This window comes from Triturus cristatus, chromosome 8, assembly GCF_964204655.1.
Source record: "Triturus cristatus chromosome 8, aTriCri1.1, whole genome shotgun sequence".
Taxonomy (NCBI): Eukaryota; Metazoa; Chordata; class Amphibia; order Caudata; family Salamandridae; genus Triturus; species Triturus cristatus.
In genome coordinates, this window is record NC_140591.1 from 1,127,123,814 (window position 1) to 1,127,148,310 (window position 24,497).

At 43.2% G+C, this 24,497-nt stretch overlaps 1 protein-coding gene across 2 annotated transcripts in view; it reads left to right on the forward strand.

Annotated features, from left to right (window-relative positions):
* The window catches only part of RNF149 (ring finger protein 149), a 91,251-nt gene extending 67,432 nt beyond the window's left edge, over positions 1 to 23,819 (forward strand). For both annotated transcript variants that reach the window (XM_085622757.1, XM_085622758.1), the window contains 2 exons: positions 3,488 to 3,680; positions 23,061 to 23,819. In XM_085622757.1, coding sequence (XP_085478883.1) covers positions 3,488 to 3,680; positions 23,061 to 23,128 — 261 coding nt within the window. In that variant the 3' untranslated portion in view covers positions 23,129 to 23,819. The remainder of the gene's footprint in view (positions 1 to 3,487; positions 3,681 to 23,060) is intronic.
* The last annotated feature ends 678 nt before the right edge of the window (positions 23,820 to 24,497 follow it).

A 24,497-nucleotide genomic window follows, 5' to 3' on the forward strand; every position in this document is an offset into this window, starting at 1 on the left:
GTTACGTAGGATAAAGGCTAGAGTGCCTGTTCTGGTTTTCCGTATGCGTGAGGTATGTCGAAGTAGGTGTCTGGACGAGCGGAGTTGTCTGGAAGGTTTGTGAAAGCAGATGTGATTGTTTAGGTATGCTGGGCCAGTGCTATGTAGTGCCTTGAATGTGTGGGTGAGGAGTTTGATTTGTGCTTGTTTATGAATGGAGAGCAAGTGTAACTCCAATTATGGTTTGATGCGAGTGTGGCATGGGAGCTTAAGAGTGATTCTGGACGCCAAGTTCTGAATAGTCTGCAGCCTTCTGGTGCGTTTTTTTTTTTGTTGATCCTGGCACAGAGGGCCTGCATGACTGTTCTCCTGGTGCTGATTTGGAGCCATTTAAAAATCTTCCACAGCATCTTAAGGGTATAGAAACATGAGGGGATGACTGCATTGACTTGACTGGTCATGTTGAGTTTGCTGTTGATGATCCAGATGTTCTTGGTGTGGGTGTCGGTCCTGTATCTGTTGGCCACCAGGTGGAGTACCACGGTGATATGATCTTCCTGAAAATCACAATTTGTCTTGTTGGTGCTCAGCTTTATACAGTTGTCTTCATCCCGTGGGAAGTAAGTCCTTGGAAATGTGCATTAATTAAAGTTCCTTGCTGTCTAAAAGTTTTTATTTCATAATTCAAGCAAAGTTGGAAACAAATCTGTTTTATGTGGGAATGTTCTGCTGCTACGCTAAAAAGCTATATAGCGGTTCAAGGCTTACACTTTTATATATATATGAAATAACGAAAGGAATAATTTCCCTTTATACAATTTACCTTAGCCTGAGCCCTCATGCAATATTCATGTTGTTTTAGGGCTAGATACCGCTAACTGTGCAAAAAACAATTTTTGACTATCAACTTCATATAATTGTACATTCCACACAATCAATAGTAATACATGGAAGCTATTGAAGCTTATGTCAGCGTTGTGATGTGAAATTGCATTATTCTCATGTCAATAAACAATGCTGACCTAAGCTGTATAGCCTTCAATTTATGAATATCGTATTATGTCCAAGCTAAAAATGGGCTGCTGATAGCAGTTTTTATAAAATATTTTTTTTAAACTGGGCTAAGCACAGTAATGAAAACACAAATATGGCAAGATTCTTTAACTGTTCATTCATGCCCATGAGCAGAGCCTGAGGTCATACTGGGTGGGCACAGCAAGGGTCACCTTCTGTGCCGAGTCGCTCTGTTCTCCAATACCCACCGTAAGCCCACGGAGCATGCCCTGCAGATGCCGGAGCGTGGCGTGGCTCGGGAGTGGATGGGCCGAGGTGGACAAGAACTGCCACTCAACTGAATGCGATTATCATCGATTCCTGGTGATTTGGCTGTTTACTTGTTGGTTTCATTTTCCCCTACTTTCCAGTTGCAAATACCAGCCATTTCTTTTATTGAGGTAGTCATTTCGAGGCCCTTACTTGCCCTCTGATCCCTGACCCCTATATTTCTTTTTCTTCTTACCCTGTGTTTGGAAACCTGGGGTGGCCAAAAGTGGAGATTCAACTGATTGGTTTTTCCTGTGTTTTTTAAGGTCTGATTTGACAGGACAACTCAGTTACCCATTGTTACTGATAATTTAAAATTTATAGAACCTGCGCTTTGGCTGCTCGAATAGGAGCATCGCGCTCTCACTTCATGCTGGTGGCTAGTTGCTGTTATCATTACGCCTTCCTGGAAGTGCTTTAATTGCAAAGAATATTTAATCTATATGATGTTTGTCATATTCAAATATTGATATCCTATACACATTTGATACCGAAAACCATTCTTTTTTTTACTACTTTTTTTCACAGCAGTCATTAGAGATGGCTTTAATGTGATTACGTGTGTTGAATGGTCAAATGTCATTTAAACAGCATCTGTCAATGTCTTTGTTTATATATTGGAGCACATTAAAGCCAGACATACTGGTTTTGCCTATGCTTGTTTTAATTACCTCAGCAGAGATTTTAGGTCTCGCCTGACCCAGCGCATGCGCTGGTCTGGCGAGACTTATTGAGAGGGCTCCAAAAAGTGCTACCAGGCCAGCCTAGAGCTACAGTGCATGTGCGCGGGCGGGCGCGCGCGCCGCGCTTTACCGCAATTACTTTCACTTTCGCGGCCGCTTTGATGTTTGATCGCAATCACTTTCATAGCCAATAGGTCTCGCTTTTGGGACCTTATAAGTATTTAGTTATGCAACTGTTGCATGGCTAAACACTTATAAGGTCCCAAAGGCGAGACCTATTGGCTATGTCAATGCTTGTTAATTCTCCCACAATTTGCATTGTGGTGTCTGAGAGTATGGTATGGTAGGTCGATGATATTCCTTCTGTCCTCTCGTCTTTATTTTTTTGTATTTATGATGCCTTGTCTTGCCTTTAATTGATGTTCTATATAGAAGTATACTGGGTAGTCTGGAGATTTACAAGGAAAAATGGAAGCAGGTGCTGGTGTTTGTATTCAGAAGCTTTTGATTTTAACCCCTTCTGTGCCACGCCCTTTCCCCCTCCTGTGCCGGGCGTTACATTAGTGGGTGGGGTTCATGACGAGATAGTCTCGTCATGGGCACAGCGCAACCTTGCTCCATGACGAGACTATCTCGTCATGGGCACAGAAGAGGTTAAGCACTGATGCTTTCAAAATACAAATTTTCATTACCTCCGCCTTACCTTGAAATTGTGTTTTTATTTCTCAGTGATTCATTTAGAATCATGACATTCGAAGCTGCTTGTTTCTTGAAAACTTTATTAATATGTAAAATATACAAAAAATTTAAACCCAAAGTAAATCACTGAAAATACTTTTGAGGAAAGTTGTTGTAGTCTTTTAAGATCTTTTACTAAATAATCATGTTATAAAATAACCCAGAAAATTTACTTAAACATGAGGAAAAGGGCTATTGTATAGGTGAGGGCATTTTTTTATTGCGCTCGCAAAATTCTCAAATTTCATGTTACATGAAATTTCGCAAACGTTCTAATTACATGATTTTGCACAATTTTTATTTTTACCCGAGAGCACATCTCGTTAAATTCTTGCGTGATACCAGTGTATACTATATTGAGTAGAAAATATCTGGCCAAGGAATATTTTCTGAAACAGTCTCCTATTGTTGTCTTACAAAATATTTGGCATAAGATAAACGTTTGGATGAAAACAATTGTGATCTACCAGATAACCACATTTGATTACCATGGTGTATTTTGTGGAAATGTTCAGGGAATTTCACGAAAATCTGAAGGAAGACATTACGCAATTTAGCCCAGCCCTATAATGTAAAATCTAAAGAACAGTTACAGGTCTCTAGTAATAGTAAGCTATCCAACCATACCACATAGTTAAAAAAATATATATGGCTGTTAAATTCTAATCCAAGATGAGCATGTATTAACCGTCTCGCATGGAGGTTGAGAATACTATGCATAAGTGGTAGTGTATATGTAATCCTTTTTTAAATTTTTTTTTAAGGTGGATGCTGAGGACACACTTGACATTGCTGTTCCCGATTCTATGGCTGGCAGCGTGTCAGCTGGCAGTTTGAGCATCACTCAAGAGGATAACCGGAGCGAAGTAAACAACTTACCATCTTCGTCTACTGAGGAATCTGTAGAGCACTGCAGCAGCCCGAAGGAGGATGCTGGAGAGACAACAGCCTTACTTGGTAAACATTCTCTAGTCTTTTAAAATGAGATCAGGGGTAACATAACATTTTATAAACATGTTTGTTATTTACCTACATAATGCTATATGTCTGAATAAGCGATGCTGGTATATGGCCTTCTAGCACAATTAAATGTTGTTGTTTTGCAAGGCATACACAGATAAAGACAACTGCTCTTTGTTTCCCTTGCTACTTCACAAACCCATATACACAAGACATTCATATCAAGTCAGGACAAGAACAATAATTATACCCTTTTCAAACAAATTATTCACTTTTATTTTAAAGCAGATGGAGGAAAGCAACAAGTTTTGGGCTCGGTTGGGTTTCCTTATTGTGGCTCGCCAGGAGAGAGTGGGTACACTTGTTTAGTGTATTATACATAAAACTGTCTCTACTGTGCACTTATGCAGGTTAAGTTATTTAAAAGAAAAGGTATTTTTAAGGTGCAAACCCAAAACGTGGTCAACTACTGTTCACTTAGATGACCTGTGAAGGACAATCCATACTAGATTACCATAGTGCTCTTGTAGCGAAGCATGGAACAGTTGGCACCTGGGAGCAGTTTCAATGTCTTCATTTGTGTGTCAGACGCTAGTATTTAAATGGAACTCTAAAGTCAATGAGGTGCCAATGAAGTATCCAACTGACTGTCAGTTGAATTTCTTCATTGTGAATGCCAACTGCAGACCAGCGCTTTTGAACAATTTGAAGGGTTATTATTTGTACTACAACCTTCACTTTGTGGCACAAAGCAGACTTCTCATCAAACAGATTTTTAATCGCCCCGGGAAATGTAACTTGTGAGCTAAACATGTTTGCTTTTTGGTTTGAAAGCCACCCAAGGGATATTGGCCAACCTAAACTTGGTTCCAAAAATGATTGACTACATCTACACGACATTCAGTTAGGGCTAATCCTGCCCATCCACCTGTCATTGTGAGCAAGTTAGGAAACGAATTGTAAGTGGCATCCTTGCAAGACTGAAATAAGTTAAAAAACAAAGAGAGAGGAACCCCAAACCAAGAGAGAGGGGTGCCAAGTAAGACCGTAGTCAAAAAGAAAGATCTCCCTTGGATCTATGAATATCAACCGTCCTTCAAACATACAGATTTCACACTAACAGGATGAGATATGGCATCAACGAAGCAAACCAATTACTTAATAGCAAATTTATTACAAATTAATCAAAAATAGTCACATTAAGTCAAATGTCATACATATACATAAAAAGGTAAACAGTTTACTAAATATTAAAACAAAGAATAAAACTTTCTTTGGAGATCAGATACACAAAAAATTGAGTCACAATAAATATACGTTCGAGGCATGTGGGCTGCTGAATTCATATCTGTGCATAGATCGCCGCCTAGTGTTGGGTCCGGATGTTTGCACGTTGTTGTCCTGGAAGAGTCTTCGAAGTATCCTTGGATAGGTGACTCCTCCCCTGGACTACAGTGCGCATGGGCATCCTCTCCATCCTCAGATTGTTTTTTTCCGCCATTGGGTTCGGATGTGCTATCTTAGCTCAAGTTAGGAAAATATTTGGTCGAGGCCAAAAGGCCTTTAGTTCGCGTCAGTACTGTTTATCGATCGGGTTTCGATAGCATTTTGTTAGTTTACTAACTTTCAGCACCGACTTCTTTCGCATTTACCTGTCCATCGACTACTTCGACGATGGAATCCAGGACGCCATTCAAAAGGTGTCCGGTATGCAATGCGAAGTACCCACACATCGGCGTCCATCCGGTGTGCAACAAATGCCTTTCGCCGGACCACGACGAATCGACATGCATGGCCTGTGCCCGGTTCCGTTCCAAGAAGACTCTAAGGAACCGAAGAGCGGCGAGACTCGAGGCGCGGCACGCGGCACCGGCCCCAACAGACATCTTCGACGAGGCCGACGTCTAAGAATTAGAAGTCATACCCTCCAGTCCCGTTTCCGAACACGACCCCGGATCGGACGAGGGCGATGAGTCACTCTTCCACAGAGGTGAAGACGACACCGAGGTAGGAGACGACGAGGAGGCCTTAGGGGCCGAAGAGAGTAGCTCCAATGATGAACAAGGCCTACCTGTTCAAACCGAAGAAACACCAGCGCCACAGCCTTTGGCTCCGGTCGAGGGATCGCCTTCGGGCCTTACCCGAGACCCATCCCGTAGTTCTTCGGCCCCGCCCTCGGGCCCGGCCTCGGACGTTCAGCAGCAGCCATTGCTGCATAAGCCAGCTGGTTTCCCTACCACAAAACCGAAACCGAAAGCTGCTCCGGTTCATACGAAACCGAAACTGAAAGTAGCGCTAGTGGGATCGAGGCCTTCGACGCCAGCGCAACGCGTCGGCACCGACCGCACCAAGAGGGACTTCGGTGCCGAACTGGAATCGGGCGACATCGGAGTCGACAAGCGGAAAAAGGCCATCGGCACCGAGAAACCTACTCGGCTACCGACGCCAACAACACCGAGGGCAATACCGCCCGCTTCGCCTCGCGTCGCTCCCTCGACGACGCAGATGCCTCACCTATCGAGGACGTCGACGGTGATCGCCACACCTCGACTCGAGGACCCGCCGGCACCGAAAAAATCCACGCCCGGCTCTACGAACCTGCCCGGTGCCAAAGCCTCAAAGACGCCCCAAGTGCGGCCTGCTGCGACGCAAAGCAACAAAACCAAGGCGGCCCTCAAAGACCCGTCGGGTTCCGGCCCGATCGGAGCTCCAGCAACCTCTACGGGGCCAGCCAACATTACCTTCGGCTTGCCTCCGTCAACAATCCCCAAGATGTTCCAACTCAGGACACGGGTTACCCAGACTCCGGTTCCACCGGACGAGACGTCTCCGTCACGGGTCATCGACGCCGACACTGGCAGGATGATTCTCCACGACCGAAGGATAACTTCGGAACCGCCATTGGACCCTTTCAGGATCCCACTAAAAAGGAAGCTGCCGGTGGAATCAGAACCTCTCCTTTATGAACCGTTCCATTCCTCCTACCAGGATCCACACCGGTTCTCCCCCACGCGCTCCGACACGGATGCATTGGAGGACTACATGGATGACCAAGCACCCTACCATGTAGACACAGACCCTGATGACCAGCAGGACCCTGATCAAACTTGGGGCGACCCTGCAGACCCCAGTGCACCTCTCGATACACAGGACCCACAACTCTATGGGGCAAAAACATCTCCCACGGAGGATACTGCGGCGTTCAACGCTCTTATTGAACGTGCTGCAAATAACCATGGGGTACAGCTTCACTCAGATACCATCGAGGATGACTTTCTAATGGACACTTTTGCATCCTCAGAAAGACATGTAAAAACTCTGCCAATGCTGAAGGGGGTCCTCAAACCAGCTAAGGACATTTTCAAGGAACCCACCAGGGCACGAGTGATAAACCCCAGGATTGATAGAAAATACAGATCAGCACCTGGGGATCCTACTTACATCAAAGGACAATTACCACTCGACTCCATCGTCGTAGCGAATGCTCGCAAGAGGGCACACTCGCAAACGACAGGTGACGCTCCTCCCCCGGACAAAGAGTCCAAGGTGCTAGAGACCTCCGGCAAGCGAGTTGCCGCCCAGGCTGCCAACATATGGCGCATAGCCAACACTCAAGCGCTCCTCGCTCGCTACGATAGAGCGCACTATGACACATTGGAGCAACTACTCCAACATCTCCCTGACCAGTTCAAAGAAGGTGCAGAAATTCTTGTCAGAGAGGGGCAGCTACTCACAAATGCTTCCATCAAATGTGCACTAGATGCTGCAGACACTGCTGCCAGGGCCATAAACACAAGCGTCATGCTGCGACGACATGCCTGGCTACGAATCTCAGGATTCAAGCCTGAGGTACAAAATAACATACTGAACCAGCCCGTCAACCCCGACTATTTATTCGGCCCAGAGGTTGACACCACCCTCAAAGATAAAAAAGGACACGGACACTGCAAAGTCCATGGGCGCCCTCCAAACTCAGTCCTTTCGGAGCGGCTCCTTTCGTCGCCCCGGAAACAAGGGGGCAGGTAGAGGACAGGGGTCACAACAAACGTATAACAAAGGCAATACACAGACCACCTACGATAAAAACACCCGAGGTGGATATCGTGGCTCCAGTACAAAGGGCAGAGGACGTGGCTACGGCAACACCAGGTCCTCCCCCAAGAACAAGCAGTGACGCCCTCACCCTTCCTCCCGACCACATAACACCTGTCGGGGGAAGACTACAAAGGTTCCTGTCCACGTGGAACTCCATCACCACGGACAGGTAGGTCAAAGATATTATAAAATACGGTTACTGTCTGGAGTTAACCTCCACTCCACCCACAATACCACCAAGAAACCGTCCTATGTCCTCAGAGCACTTAACGCTCTTACAGCAAGAGGTGCAAAGTATGCTTCTAAAAGGCGCTATAGAGGTCGTCCCCACCCACGAGCAGGGTACAGGGGTGTACTCCCTCTACTTTTTAATTCCAAAGAAGGACGGGTCGCTCAGGCCTATATTAGACCTGAGACCCCTGAACCAGTACATTCTTTCGGAGCACTTTCACATGCTCACCCTACAGCAAGTCCTTCCGCTTCTCAAGCAGGGAGACTTCCTAGCCTCACTGGACCTCAAGGATGCGTACTTTCACATACCCATCCACCCCTCACACAAAAAATACCTCAGGTTCACTGTTCAGGGGCAGCACTATCAGTTCAAAGTCCTTCCCTTCGGCGTGACAACAGCGCCCAGGGTTTTCACGAAGTGCCTAGCTACGGTGGCGGCACATTTACGGAGGCAGCATATACACGTCTACCCCCACCTAGACGACTGGCTCGTTCAAGCGAAGTCAGCCCAGCAATGTGCAAGCCACATGTCCCGCACCATTCACCTTCTTCACAGTCTGGGATTCTCACTAAATTACCCAAAGTCCCATCTCCAGCCCGCACACGTACAACAGTACCTAGGTGCGACTATAGACACTCTGGCGGCCACAGCTCAGCCAAATTTAGTGAGGATCAACAGCATACAACTGCTGATCTCCAAGTTCAAACCCTATCACTCGCTTCCAGCGCGAGTGTTTATGCAGTTGATAGGCATGATGGCCTCCTGCATCTTCATAGTCCCGCACGCGAGGTTACATATGCGCCCACTTCAGGAGTGCCTAGCACGTCAGTGGAATCAGGCTCAAGGACAGTTGAAAGACCTAGTGTTGGTGAGCGGTCGGGCATACAACTCTCTGCATTGGTGGAATCCACAAAACCTTTGTAAGGGCCGACCGTTCCAAGAGCCTGTTCCGCAAATAGTACTGACAGCGGACGCGTCTCTCCAGGGATGGGGAGCTCATGTACTCCACTACACAGTGCAGGGACTATGGACGACACAACAGAAGAAGATGCACATCAACCTTCTGGAACTGATGGCAATCTTCCTGGCCATGAAGGCATTCAAAGTACATCTGTGCAACAAAGTCGTGTTGATCCGGACGGACAACATGACTGCCATGTACTACATACAGAAGCAGGGAGGAACACACTCTCCACAGTTGTCTCATCTGGCTCAGAGCATGTGGAAGTGGGCCATTCAGAGGAACATGTTCCTCATGGCGGAACACCTCCCCGGCAAGGACAACCAGATGGCGGATCTGCTCAGCAGACACAGCCACCAGATGCACGAGTGGGAGTTACACCCATCAGTACTCCAACCGTACTTCCAGCAGTGGGGTCATCCAGAGATAGACCTATTCGCGACAAGCGAAAACGCAAAATGCCAAAGCTTCGCCGCCAGATTCCCACATCCGCAGTCGCAGGGCAATGCGATATGGATGAACTGGTCCGGCAGATTTGCGTACGCTTTTCCCCCAGCGCCGCTGATACCGCTGGTGGCTCGCAAACTACGACAACACTCCCTGACACTCGTCCTAGTTGCTCCCACGTGGGCACGCCAGCCGTGGTACACCACCTTCCTCGAACTTTCCGTGGTGCCGCATCAAAGGCTGCGGATCAAACCCGCGCATTTGACGCAGAACCATGGAGAGGTTCAGCACCCAGATCCGCAACAGCTGAACCTGGCGATCTGGCTCCTGAAGTCCTAGAGTTTGGCTATCTCAACCTGCCACCTGACTGTATGGACATCATCAAGGAGGCCAGGAGACCCACTACCAGGGCTTGCTATGCAGCCAAATGGAAAAGGTTCGTCATTTATTGCGGTAATAATGACATCAACCCGCTGGACGCATCCATCCACAACATCATCTGTTACCTCTTACACCTATACCGATGCAATCTGGCGTACACCTCTATACGTGTCCATTTGACCGCAATATCAGCCTACCTGCAAACCAGGCAGCACCTCTCTCTATTCAGAGTGCCTGCCATCAAAGCATTCTTGGAAGGGCTCAAACGAGTCATTCCACCTAGTCACCCACCGGCTCCAATGTGGAACCTCAACTTGGTCCTCACACGCCTGATGGGTCCACCCTTTGAACCTCTACACTCATGCGAGATTCAATTCCTTACCTGGAAAGTGGCCTTCCTAGTAGCGATCACTTCCCTAAGAAGAGTTAGTGAACTCCAGGCACTAACCGTTCAAGAGCCATTTATTCAGGTTCACGCCAACAGGGTCGTACTACGTACCAACCCCAAATTCATGCCCAAGGTAATATCGCAGTTCCACATGAATCAGACTATTGAACTGCCCGTTTTCTTCCAAAACCCACAAACTGTTGCAGAAAGGGCACTACATACACTAGATGTACGGAGGGCCCTCATGTACTACATCGACAGGACTAAACCATTCAGGAAGACAAAACAACTGTTCGTTGCCTTTGCCCCACACCACAAAGGTAACGCCATCTCCAAAGCAGGGATAGCCAGATGGATAGTTAAGTGTATTCAAATCTGTTATCAAAAGGCAAAACGCACATTAACTATTCCACCACGAGCCCACTCAACACGTAAGTTGGGGGCTTCCATGGCCTTCCTAGGAAATATTCCCCTGCATGATATATGCAGAGCAGCCACATGGTCCACTACACACACATTTACAAAACACTATTGTGTAGATGTGCAGTCAAAACAGCAGGCAGCTGTAGGACAGGCTGTTCTCAAGACACTTTTTCAGACCGCTGCAGCTGGCACGGGTAGCCGCCGCTAATAGAGGGCACTGCTATGTATTCTATGCACAGATATGAATTCAGCAGCCCATATGCCTCGAACTGAATATGCTACTTACCAGTATGCATCTGTTCTTGGTATGTAGGGCTGCTGACATTCATATCGCCCTCCCTCCTCCCCCGGCGCCTGTCGCAGCTGCAGCTCTCAGAATTACTGCAAGCATGGTCATCACTTTCTGTATCTACTCCATCACTGCCACAATGGCGAAAAACAATCTGAGGATGGAGAGGATGCCCATGCGCACTGTAGTCCAGGGGAGGAGTCACCTATCCAAGGATACTTCGAAGACTCTTCCAGGACAACAACGTGCAAACATCCGGACCCAACACTAGGCGGCGATCTATGCACAGATATGAATGTCAGCAGCCCTACATGCCAAGAACAGATGCATACTGGTAAGTAGCATATTCAATATGGAACAAAAAAATTGGGAAAGAGCACAGGACAAATAATCCTACTCGGACACAGGAAATCGTTAACTCGCAGATTGATCAGTTCTAACCACAATAAATTTCAGCCACAGTGTACATGGCACAGAACCATTATCATTGCAAATTTTAAACGATTTCCTTATTTAAGAGCATCAACGCGTTTCGGTAGGCCACAATATACAGCCAACACCTTCCTCAGGATTAGTTGCAGATCCCAATTTTAATAATTTTAAAATCTGAAAAAATGTATAACAGAAAAGTATAAGTGACTCCCCTAATACATTGCCACAGACAGTATTTGATATACTTTGATGACCCTAACTCATCCCTTATTCTTAGACGTATACAAACACACACATTCTCTTGTACCATCATCTGTTACTGCTAATGCTGTTTATCCGAGTAAGATTTGAAAAAATTCTCACTATCTTAGAGATGCCCAAATCTTGAAGTACATTGATATTGTTTTGGGATATAGAAATTCATTCATGTTCTTATGTGAAAAGGACACTATGACAAGCTATCCTCGCTCCACTCGTAATTTAGGACACTTGCTATATGCTAGACCATATTTATTTTATTTGTCAAACTCACAATTATAGAAATATCAGAGAGTCACAATCCCTCTTGTCCAAATTGAGTCCACTACTCAGCGCTTAAGTTTCATCACGAATCTGTTAAAGTGAAAAAATGGAGTGCTAGTGTCTTATTACAGTAACAACATTAGTTACTTATTTTATAGACATATTTGAGAATTTTACCTTATATCTTCTTTAAGTTTGTTTTTCGTAGTCATTCACACGTCTATTTTTCATAGGTACCCTCATAGGGATAGAGATTATACAGGTATATTACCTAATATGAATTACAAAAATATGTTATTCGTACTGCCTCACATGCAATTTGAAATCCTAGCGGGTTAATCAAAGTACAGAGAACATCATATTTACCGAATGCTTGTGTTTAATCCATACGGATCCTCTATCTTTTATTCGCTGTATGTGTATCAATCCAGAGAAATACCCTTTAGTCTCCCGGATGATCTCTGAAATAAAGCAATTGCTTGTTTAAACTATATCAACTTTTCGTGTCGTTGATGTCGAGCCACCTAGCATACGTTCTTAGAAATATTACCCTACATATGCTATTTAATCTGTATTTATAAGTGTCCCACATTGCATTTTAGTCAGACTATTTGGACATGTGCACCGATATTCTCTAAATAAAAAATGCACTCAAGAAAAAGCGCAACTTACGCCATATCTGTAGACACTATACTAACTCACAATAACGCACAATAGCCGATATGGAGTTAATCACAAAGGTTCCTATAACTATCATAGAAAACATTACTCGTATTGGCTAATCTTCTCACCCGAGATTTTACAGAAATCCAGACGAGTCACCATTTACCTTAGATAAGTTTCCGTTATGTAACTAAAGGTCGGTGAAGGTAAATTCGTCCCAAATCTGGGATCTGGTAACTCCCTGCAAAAAAAGAGACCGCAAACATCAATATGATGGCGCATCTCAATTGGCTCGACCACTGGATTCCTAAGTGGACTACCTGTTCACATACCTTGCTCGGGTCCGGTCAACTCCGCAAAGTGGATTCCTTCAATTCTGTTGAACAGGGGACCCACAAATCCCATCGATTTTAAATACCGGCCAGCGTCATCGAAACCGGAAGTAAAACAGTATTTCCGGGTTAGAGAGTTGGCCCTAGGTATGGTTACAAAGACCTCACGTGCGAATAATCCGCCATCTTAGAGGTGTTTGAAGCGCATACCAAGCCTCCTAGTTAAATCATGGTGTCGAACCACAACACCCTTTCGTATATAGCGGAGAGTATACCCATTGACACATCATGTTATAGCATAGCGAGTTCTGCAGTATGTAAATCCATATGGATCTCGAAATGGGCCAAAAGTCCGTCTTCGTAAAGACCGCATATGTACAACTCGTCAAAATAGCAATGTTTCAATGTTTCAATATTGATTAACCGAAACATGCTATACTAATAAAATATCTAATCCTAACACTCATGTCTATGTTTCCACGAGAGATATACCAAATTTAAATGTCAAGTTGTATAGACATCGATCGATAACTGAAACTGCCAATGGCAGTAGCATAAAAACCTTTAAGGACAATTTTTTAATAGAGGAACGGATCATTCACATCCTTAATGATTAATATTTCAGCATTCTTCCTAGTATGGCATTGATACACCCCAAGATACTAGCGCACATTTAAGCTAGTGCTGGGGTCACCATATTCCATATAACATGGATCTTTTCAGAAGCAGGAGACACCAGACTGATCACACAGCTAGACATCAGCTGGCCTCCCTTATTTATTCTGAATTTTATTGCTAACAGAGGGAACATATTTTATGAGATATATATTACAGTCAGACAACCAGAAAGCGTTCCCATTCTTCTCGTGAATTGAGGCCTTTCCGTATTGAGTTCAAGTAAGAGATGTACCATTGTTCACGTGCCTTACGTTTACTGGTAATGTTACCACCTCTCTTGTCAAGTTTGACTTTTTCCAAAATGAACCAGGTGAAATCATTTTCACCGTGCCCAAATTCGAGATAGTGCGGTACCAGCGGTGATGTCAATTTTTTTGTTTTGATGGCCGATCTATGTTCTTGAAGTCTGACTCGTATCTCTCTCCCTGTTTCTCCTACGTATCCCAGATTACACGGGCATCGTAGGAAATAAATAACATTTTTGCTTCTGCAGTTATTCAGCGTTTTGGAATGTATAGTGCAACCGTTATAGGTGATTTCTTTAGTTTGTATGCACTGCGGACATATATTGCATGTACCACATCTGACATTGCCCAATGCAGGGCTGTTGGTGATCGTCCTTTGTGTCAGGTTATTATCCTCATAGTACGTATGCACCAACTTGTCTCTCAAATTGCTGTTCTTTTTGAATGCATACAGGGGTCTTTCCAATTTCACCTCTTCATCATAGTTGATGATGTGCCAGTTCTTATTGACAATGTTTTTTATCTGGTTGCTTAAGTTGGAAAATTTGCTGACAAATACTACTTTGTTGGGGAATTCCTTTTTAACTGCAGGTTTATTAACTAGTGCATTGCGATCATAGAACCTGGCACGTTTGAGAGTGTGTCAAAAGTTTTTTGGGATAGCCTCTATCCCTAAATTTTCGTTTTAAGTCCTCTGCATGTCTGTAAAAGTCCTGTAAATCAGAGCAATTCCTTCGAAGACGAAGGAATTGGCTGAAGGGGATACTTTCCCGTTGGGATTTGGGATGAAAACTAGAGAAGTGAAAGAGTGTTTTTGGCCATGGGTTTCGTAAACAACTCAACCTCCAAACAGTTATTAGAGTTTTTGATAGAGATATCTAGGAAGTCTACCCTAGTTTTGCTATAGTGGAATGTGAACCTCAAATTTGGATCACCAAGATTAAGCCAGGCAAGGAATTCTTTCAGTTTATCAGTGTCACCCTCCCAGATGAAAAAAATGTCATCAATGTAGCGGTACCAGCCCGCTACATTTTCAAAGAAAGGGGCTACTTCGTTGTAAATGTGCTTAGTTTCAAACTGGCCTACATATAGGCAGGCCAGACTTGGAGCACAGGTAGCCCCCATGCTGGTACCTTTCAGCTGTTTAAAGTATTCATCCTTGAACAGGAAAACATTGTTCTTCAAAATGAGGCTAACACAGCTGACAATAAAGTCAGCATTGGCTCCACCAAGATCCTGATCCCTTAGCACCTCTCGAATAACCTCTACCGTATCATTGAGGGATGTTCGTGTAGAGAGACTCAATGTCCAGAGTTACTAGACACTGAGTCTCTCCACAGAACGGTCTACCTTCCACAAGTGAGATAATATGGGCCGAGTCTCTCACATATGATCGTAGGTTGGAGACAATGGGACGTAAAAAATGGTCCACATATTTGCTGACCGGTTCCAGGAGGGAGTTAATACTACTCACTATTGGTCTCATAGGTGGATCAGTGGCATTTTTGTGCATTTTTGGTAGGCCATATATAGCAGGGGTTCTAGGCTCCAAATTGTTGAGAAATTTAAATTCGTCACATATCCAGGAATTCTCTTTTGCTTCTCTCAAAAGATCAAGACACTCTCTGGCCACAGCTTCTAAGCTGTGCACATTCGTTCGCTTGTAGTGTTCTTCGACATTCAGCAGTTTATATATTCTACACTCATAGTCTCTCGTATTAAAAACAACAACACCACCTCCCTTATCTGCGGGCTTAATCGTTATACTCCTGTCTGTTTTAAGGGAATTTAAAGCCTGTCTCTCATTTCTATTAATGTTCTGGCTAAGATCTGTTCTATTCTGTCTGCTGAGAATGTTGGCAATATCACTCTCCACTGCTTTCTCAAAGACTTCAACATTTTTACCAACCATAGCCAAAGTTGGAGTAAATGATGACTTAGGTTTGAGACCCGACAGATTAATCTGTTGTCTGTTGGTTGTCTGACTGTAATATATATCTCATAAAATATGTTCCCTCTGTTAGCAATAAAATTCGGAATAAATAAGGGAGGCCAGCTGATGTCTAGCTGTGTGATCAGTCTGGTGTCTCCTGCTTCTGAAAAGATCCATGTTATATGGAATATGGTGACCCCAGCACTAGCTTAAATGTGCGCTAGTATCTTGGGGTGTATCAATGCCATACTAGGAAGAATGCTGAAATATTAATCATTAAGGATGTGAATGATCCGTTCCTCTTTTAAAAAATTGTCCTTAAAGGTTTTTATGCTACTGCCATTGGCAGTTTCAGTTATCGATCGATGTCTATACAACTTGACATTTAAATTTGGTATATCTCTCGTGGAAACATAGACATGAGTGTTAGGATTAGATATTTTATTAGTATAGCATGTTTCGGTTAATCAATATTGAAACATTGCTATTTTGACGAGTTGTACATATGCAGTCTTTACGAAGACGGACTTTTGGCCCATTTCGAGATCCATATGGATTTACATACTGCAGAACTCGCTATGCTATAACATGATGTGTCAATGGGTATACTCTCCGCTATATACGAAAGGGTGTTGTGGTTCGACACCATGATTTAACTAGGAGGCTTGGTATGCGCTTCAAACACCTCTAAGATGGCGGATTATTCGCACGTGAGGTCTTTGTAACCATACCTAGGGCCAACTCTCTAACCCGGAAATACTGTTTTACTTCCGGTTTCGATGACGCTGGCCGGTATTTAAAATCGATGGGATTTGTGGGTCCCCTGTTCAACAGAATTGAAGGAATCCACTTTGCGGAGTTGACCGGACCCGAGCAAGGTATGTGAACAGGTAGTCCACTTAGGAATCCAGTGGTCGAGCCAATTGAGATGCGGCATCATATTGATGTTTGCGGTCTCTTTTTTTGCAGGGAGTTACCAGATCCCAGATTTGGGACGAATTTACCTTCACCGACCTTTAGTTACATAACGGAAACTTATCTAAGGTAAATGGTGACTCGTCTGGATTTCTGTAAAATCTCGGGTGAGAAGATTAGCCAATACGAGTAATGTTTTCTATGATAGTTATAGGAACCTTTGTGATTAACTCCATATCGGCTATTGTGCGTTATTGTGAGTTAGTATAGTGTCTACAGATATGGCGTAAGTTGCGCTTTTTCTTGTGTGCATTTTTTATTTAGAGAATATCGGTGCACATGTCCAAATAGTCTGGCTAAAATGCAATGTGGGACACTTATAAATACAGATTAAATAGCATATGTAGGGTAATATTTCTAAGAACGTATGCTAGGTGGCTCGACATCAACGACACAAAGTTGATATAGTTTAAACAAGCAATTGCTTTATTTCAGAGATCATCCGGGAGACTAAAGGGTATTTCTCTGGATTGATACACATACAGCGAATAAAAGATAGAGGATCCGTATGGATTAAACACAAGCATTCGGTAAATATGATGTTCTCTGTACTTTGATTAACCCGCTAGGATTTCAAATTGCATGTGAGGCAGTACGAATAACATATTTTTGTAATTCATATTAGGTAATATACCTGTATAATCTCTATCCCTATGAGGGTACCTATGAAAAATAGACTTGTGAATGACTACGAAAAACAAACTTAAAGAAGATATAAGGTAAAATTCTCAAATATGTCTATAAAATAAGTAACTAATGTTGTTACTGTAATAAGACACTAGCACTCCATTTTTTCACTTTAACAGATTCGTGATGAAACTTAAGCGCTGAGTAGTGGACTCAATTTGGACAAGAGGGATTGTGACTCTCTGATATTTCTATAATTGTGAGTTTGACAAATAAAATAAATATGGTCTAGCATATAGCAAGTGTCCTAAATTACGAGTGGAGCGAGGATAGCTTGTCATGTGTCCTTTTCACATAACAACATGAATGAATTTCTATATCCCAAAACAATATCAATGTACTTCAAGATTTGGGCATCTCTAAGATATTGTGAGAATTTTTTCAAATCTTACTCGGATAAACAGCATTAGCAGTAACAGATGATGGTACAAGAGAATGTGTGTGTTTGTATATGTCTAAGAATAAGGGATGAGTTAGGGTCATCGAAGTATATCAAATACTGTCTGTGGCAATGTATTAGGGGAGTCACTTATACTTTTCTGTTATACATTTTTTCAGATTTTAAAATTATTAAAATTGGGATCTGCAACTAATCCTGAGGAAGGTGTTGGCTGTATATTGTGGCCTATCGAAACGCGTCGATGCTCTTAAATAAGGAAATCGTTTAAAATTTGCAATGATAATGGTTCTGTGCCATGTACACTGTGGCTGAAATTTATTGTGGTTAGAACTGATCAATCTGTGAGTTAACGATTTCCTGTGTCCGAGTAGGATTATTTGTCCTGTGCTCTCTTTCCCAATTTTTTTGTTCCATATGTATATTTATTGTGACTCAATTTTTTGTGTATCTGATCTCCAAAGAAAGTTTTATTCTTTGTTTTAATATTTGGTAAACTGTTTACCTTTTTATGTATATGTATGACATTTGACTTAATGTGACTATTTTTGATTAATTTGTAATAAATTTGCTATTAAGTAATTGGTTTGCTTCGTTGATGCCATATCTCATCCTGTTAGTGTGAAATCTGTATGTTTGAAGGACGGTTGATATTCATAGATCCAAGGGAGATCTTTCTTTTTGACTAAAGACTGAAATAAGGCCTTGTGTTGTCAGTTAACGTCCAGTTCATCAATGAATGGGTCTTTAAAACATTTTAAACTGAGAAAAGGCTGATCTGTGTGCCGCATGGTGTTAGAAATCCCAGGAAGATGTTGGAAGAGAAATGGGACAATGCATTCTTGCCATCTCTGAACTGTGAGGAGTAAGTTCCACCATACAGACTGAAGACCTAGCCTCAGAAAAGGATTTGGCTGCAGCCGCGTGGTATTTGTATCGTTGTCATATTAGCTGGTAAAGTCCAAATATTTTAGAGCGGCGTGAAAGGTATACAGGTTGTTGTTAGATGACTTTGAAAGTGAGGCAATCCTCCAGTGTAGATCTCTTAGAAACAGTGATGGTGGTATGGCCATACTATTTAAAGCCAGAGACACCTCTGACCACTGAATGCAACCGCTTTCATTGGTGCAAGTGAATGTTTGTGCTTCCATCAATAGCATAATTCTGTGTACACTATTTGTGCTTTTGTGGAGAATTTGGCATCGGTACAGAAGGCCAGTGGGGGCAGGCAGGGGGGAATGTACAGAACGCATACCTATCCTGAGAGATTTCGGCAAGCATGCGCTGTAGCCTGTACCATCTTCTCTCTTTACATTAAAGATGTAATTGAGACTTTGCTGGATTGTACGCATGACTCTCTCAAACTAAATGGTTTTCCTGTCTCGGGCCCTACTTTTCACAGATCATGCTTTGTTATTAACAGGAACCCATAGGGGTTTGGAGAACCTGTTGCCCACATTTGAAGTATTTTCCGATTTTAAGGCTTGAAATTAATTTACAAAAAACTAAGTATATGGCTATCAGTCCACATGTCTTGTAGGGGCAATATTAGTTATGGGTCTACCTATCGGGAAAGGGTGGAAAGATTTGACTATTTACGCATCAGACCAAATGGCAGGTTATCCTGGATTCCTCACATTGAGAAAGGAAGGTAGGGCCATACTCTAGCACAGAGCTGCGCAGTGCTAAAAATACAATGTACAACAATGTCAAAATCTGTATCTCCGGCCCTGGAGGTTTACAAAGCTAAGGCGCACACTGCTGCCCTGTACGGAGCAGAAATGTAGAGCTTTGAAAGCGCTAAGGATTACCTGTAAGAGAGAGAATGATTTTGTCAGATCTCTCCTTAGTTTACCTCAAAGTGCCCCCTTGATACCTCTATATTTTGACATTGCGCTAAAGAAAAAAGATCTTGCACCTCTAAGACCCTTATTGCTTTGGGCCCGACTATGCCGAATTAGCCCCCATATAGCGACAGTTTAATAGAACTAATACGCATTAATACACTGGTCATTCTTTCCCTGGCTCTGACATGTTAGATCCTGGATAGGTGCACAGGGATTAGGAAGATTATTGGTGGATCCAGTTTCTATTTCTCCCGCTTCCAAAGGCCTTATAAAAACATTTATTTGGGGGCCATGTAGTTAATTTGTCGCACCAGAGTGTAACTAATGGGAGCTTAATGGCAAAACTTTTTTAGAACTCCGATCCTTTCCTTTGTTTGAGAAGTTTCTGAATGAAATGCAAACTCATCAATCCAGAACACTTTTCATAAATTTTCTCTTTGGCGCCTTGCAAATCAAAATCTTCCCCCCCCAAAGTGGAAAGTCTGCTCTGTTGATAGCAGCATATGTTCTTTATGTAGTAATCATGCTGCTGAAAGCATGGAGCATTTGTATTTCTTTTGTACATTATATTATTTAGCAAGAAGTGGATTCACCCTCTGTGCTTCAGTTTAGGCTTCCAGCAGTATTTGTCTGCCTGTAAGAGTGCTTAGATCGGATACATCTGTCTGTATTTTTAGGTCTTGGCTAGCGTAGGCTGCGCATATGCGCAGTCTCGCTGGCGAGATTTTATGTTTTTGGGTAGCTTTCACTAGCGGGGTTTAAGCCCCGCCCCTCTTTTCCATTGGCTGGCGTCACCGTTTATGCTAAAAGGCGGCCAGCCATTGGAAAAGAGCTTCAAGTGACGTACACTTTTCTCTTTTAGAGCCGTCCCACGTGGACTGGCTCGTCTGACTTCCTGCTGGCGTGAAAGGTTTCTTATCTTCTTTATGGAGCGAAACAGATGGCCCCATAAAGATAATAAACCTTTTACGCCAGCAGGGCAGTCCGTCCAAGTGGGACGGTTCCAAAAGAGAAACTTTCACCCCGGTCATTTGAAAATAGCGGTGCAGTGAGGTGCGAAAGCCCACGGCTTCACTTATTCTTTTTTCTTTTTCTTTTTTGCGCATTTGGATCTCACTCACTGATTCTGCAAAAGTCGTATCTCTGTAACGTTTCCTTTCCAAACTGAAATAAGGAATGAGATGTAAAGGTGCCTTCCCCGCTCAGTGTTAAAGTTAGAAAATAAATGATTGTGGTGTCCTGCAAGAGAAACTTTAATTTCTCTGGCGCGGCGTGCTGCGGCTTGAGCTTCACAATCAAAACCCCCCACGTCTCTCCCCTTCCACTACCACAGCACCCCAGCACAAGCCTGGTAGGCCCTTCAAAGGCTCCGGAGCGGGCACCAGCCCATGGGGGTCCTACGCCATGTGCTGAAACAGCTGCTCCGAGACGGCTGGGCAGACGCAGGCCCAAACAAAGGGAGGAAAGAGGGTGTAAAGACACACACGGCCCCCTCCCAGTCCGAGCTGCTGTTCACCCCTGTCCAGGGGCGCTTCAACGCCCTTCATTGGAAACTCAAAGTTGCCCCCCTCCAACAAAACAAGCAGCAGAAAACATACAGCCCGAAAACTCAAAGCAAATATCACACGCTCCGGCGGGCCGTAATGCCCCGCTAAAGCCTGACCCGGGAATAATTATCAAGGGGCCGTTTTTAGCCTCTTTTGTAGGGGTGGGGACGTCTCTCCCCCTTTTTTTTAATTAAACAAAGTAACTTTCCCAGCGGATTAAGGGAAAGGATAAAGGTGTGATAACATTTTAGGAAAATGTTACCCTACCTGAAAAAAGACTTTTCTTCCCGGACAGTGGGGGAAACATCAAGGGGCTGTCTTCTGTAAATACCCCCCTGCGGGTGACGTGGCCTTTGCAGCTGGCTGGCTCTTTCGAGTAGTGCATGGTTCTCATAGTGCAGCATGGCCACACCCGACGTTGTAAGAAGTGTTCCCTCGGAGGACGAGGTTTCCCCTCCGACCAACAACAGAGGCGAGCGTTTGCTGGTTTGTTTCTTGTATTAGTTAGATTACCACAGTCCTTATTGAGCGTTTGATTGATTAGTAATGCCTGCCGGTCAGTCAATCGAAGGCAGCGGTAAAGCTAAACATGCGCTTGAGACCATCTAAGGCTGGGCGGCCAAAACGGGGCACTTTGTATTTAAGGTCACCGGATAACTTCATGTTCCCCACTCTTACATTGTTTTAAGATGCCGATTTGTTTCTGCTGAAATTAATCTAGTCTGAACTCCCAGAATTTGAGGATGTGGCCAGAGTTGGGGCTCAAGGATCGAGCATCTGCGTTGATTCAACATCCCGTGATTCTGGGCAAATCACTTAATCTCCCTACCAACAAGCATTAAAAATGCAATAGGTCTCGCCTTTGATTAAGTTAAAGCCATTTGCTTTGCTATAGAATACCATTAGCAAAGCAAATGGCTTTAACTTAACCCCTTCGGTGCTCATGACGGAACGGTTCCGTCATGAGCCACGGTTGAGCTGTGCTCATGACGGAACCGTTCCGTCATGACCACGCCCGCGCAAGATTCCGTCAGCACAGCGGCGGAATCTGCGCAGCATGGAAGGGGTTAATCAAAGGCGAGACCTATTGCATTTTCAATGCTTGTTTAAGAAGGCTCCTGTATTGTTTTGTTAATGAGAGCCATTTGGGCTTGATTTTTGTATTTTGTGTAATTATTGCTTTTACAATAGTCTAATTTTGAATGAGTGTTCCTATTTTTCTTTTTATTAGACACATACACTTCTGTTATGAATTTGGTGAAATTTTAGACTGGTTTTGTGTATTTTTATTGTGTTTTCGTATATGTTTTACGGCATATCACCCCGAAATAAACCTTTTTGAAGGAATTATTTAATTTCTTGAGTTACACTGGGAGAAAACATCTGTTTTTACTTTTAGTAAGCCAGTCTGTATTAAACCTTTGATGGTGTTAAAGAAAAATGAGGATCAATATAGTATTTTCTGGGTTTAGCGTGAGGTAGTTTAATGCCATACATTTTGGAATGCTCATTAGGAAGTGTTTACGAGTAAGGATGTGGCATAGGTGGTGATGATCGTGTAATTTTGATCTTCATCCACGTATTGTTGAATGTAGACACCTAACCCCTTCATCATGCCTCTCAGCTGATCCATGTACATGTTGAGCACTGATGGGGCCAAAGTAGAGTGCTGAGTTACTTAGCATGTCCCTGTCTGGATCATTGTCACTATGTCCAAGTCTCACCAGCCATTTATCATTGCTAAGGTACGAGATGAGCCAACACGCTTAAATGTGATTATGGAGGATGCTGATGGTATTTACTCGATAGTCCGAATAAATAGTCTAGTGTGGGGAATTGATCTTAAAAATTGTGTTTGCATTTTTTTTCCAAAGTATTTACCTGTTCTTTTTATTTTCTTTAGATGGCGATGGCAGCAGTAGCCGGCATGAAGAGCATGTAGCCTGCATTGGCAGTTTCAGTTCTCACTGATCGGCTTCATACACAAATAAGACATTGAAATGAACTAGAGCAATTTTATTTTTTTATTTTATTATCCTACATTAATTTCTGTGTGGTCTATACAAACACAGAAATGATGGGAGATTTTTACCTTTTGAACTTTTTTCTAGTTCCTCTCCAAAAGAGCTAACTATTAATGGGATTTTAAATGAAAAAAAAATAATTGTGCTTTGCTTGACTGTTCCTTCAACTTGTTCAAATGAAAATGTACCTTTTTGTGGCTTAAATCGCCATGATGTTGGTGCGGAGATCAGGAACTGGAGGAGTTTGCGAAATAGAAAAGGATACAGACTATGGACCTGATGATTTTGCCTGATTCGCTGGGCGAGTTGCAACAGACAGAGCATAGTTCTTGTGAGGCGCTGTGATACACCGAAGGAATGCCGCTTTGGACATGGAGCCCGGCCACCAGGCTGTAGAGCTTCTCATTTAGCACATTTGTTGGAGCACAACAGGGTATCAATAAGGCATCCTTTGACTTTATTTAACCCAACGGACTTGCCTTTTCTTGAATAGGTTGTGCAAGGTGTAAATGGATTCTAAATGGGCTAGACCCATTTGTCGCAGAAACTTGTTTTTATGTTCAAACATAGCATGTATTTAAAGCTGAAAATCCGGACTTTATTGTACATAAAAAATAAAATTAATATTTTGAACTGGTTATAATTTGCAAATACATTTAAGTCAAAACCCGTGTATACATATAATGGACACATACAAGGACAGAAATTTGAATACCTCACAACTGCATTATATTCACACCAGTTGGTTTTCAAGGATAAGTGGTGTTTATTACAGTTGGTGCTGCTTGTTCACTTTATAGGGTTCCTTCAAAACTTGGCAGTAAGGGGGGGGGGGGAAGTACTTTTTAGGTAGTACAATAATTAGCGAGTACCTATTGCCAACTGCATGAAGAATAAATTGCTTCAGGACAGCCCCTTCAGGTACTGGTTTCGTTGGGTAAGTTTTGAATACATAATAATACAATATGCCACAAATAACCTTAGAAAAATATGGCACAGTATTTCTTTGAGGACTCATTCTACAAGATTTTCTGAAGTTACCGGTCACAGTTTGGACCATTGCACAATAAATTATGCAAATTATAAGTGAAATGCCAGCCACAAGCTTAATAGCACTCAAGGGAGCACAAGTTGTATTCACAAATTAAAGGGAAGTACAAAAAAAACTTGTATGTGTTCATGGGAGATCACAGTGCACAAGTGCAAAGACAGTGAAACATGAAGTAGAAATAACAAGCATTTACAATGCAACGGTCTCGGCATTGTTAAAGTTAGAGCTATTGGCATTGCTCATGACAATGCCGTTTCTTTAAATG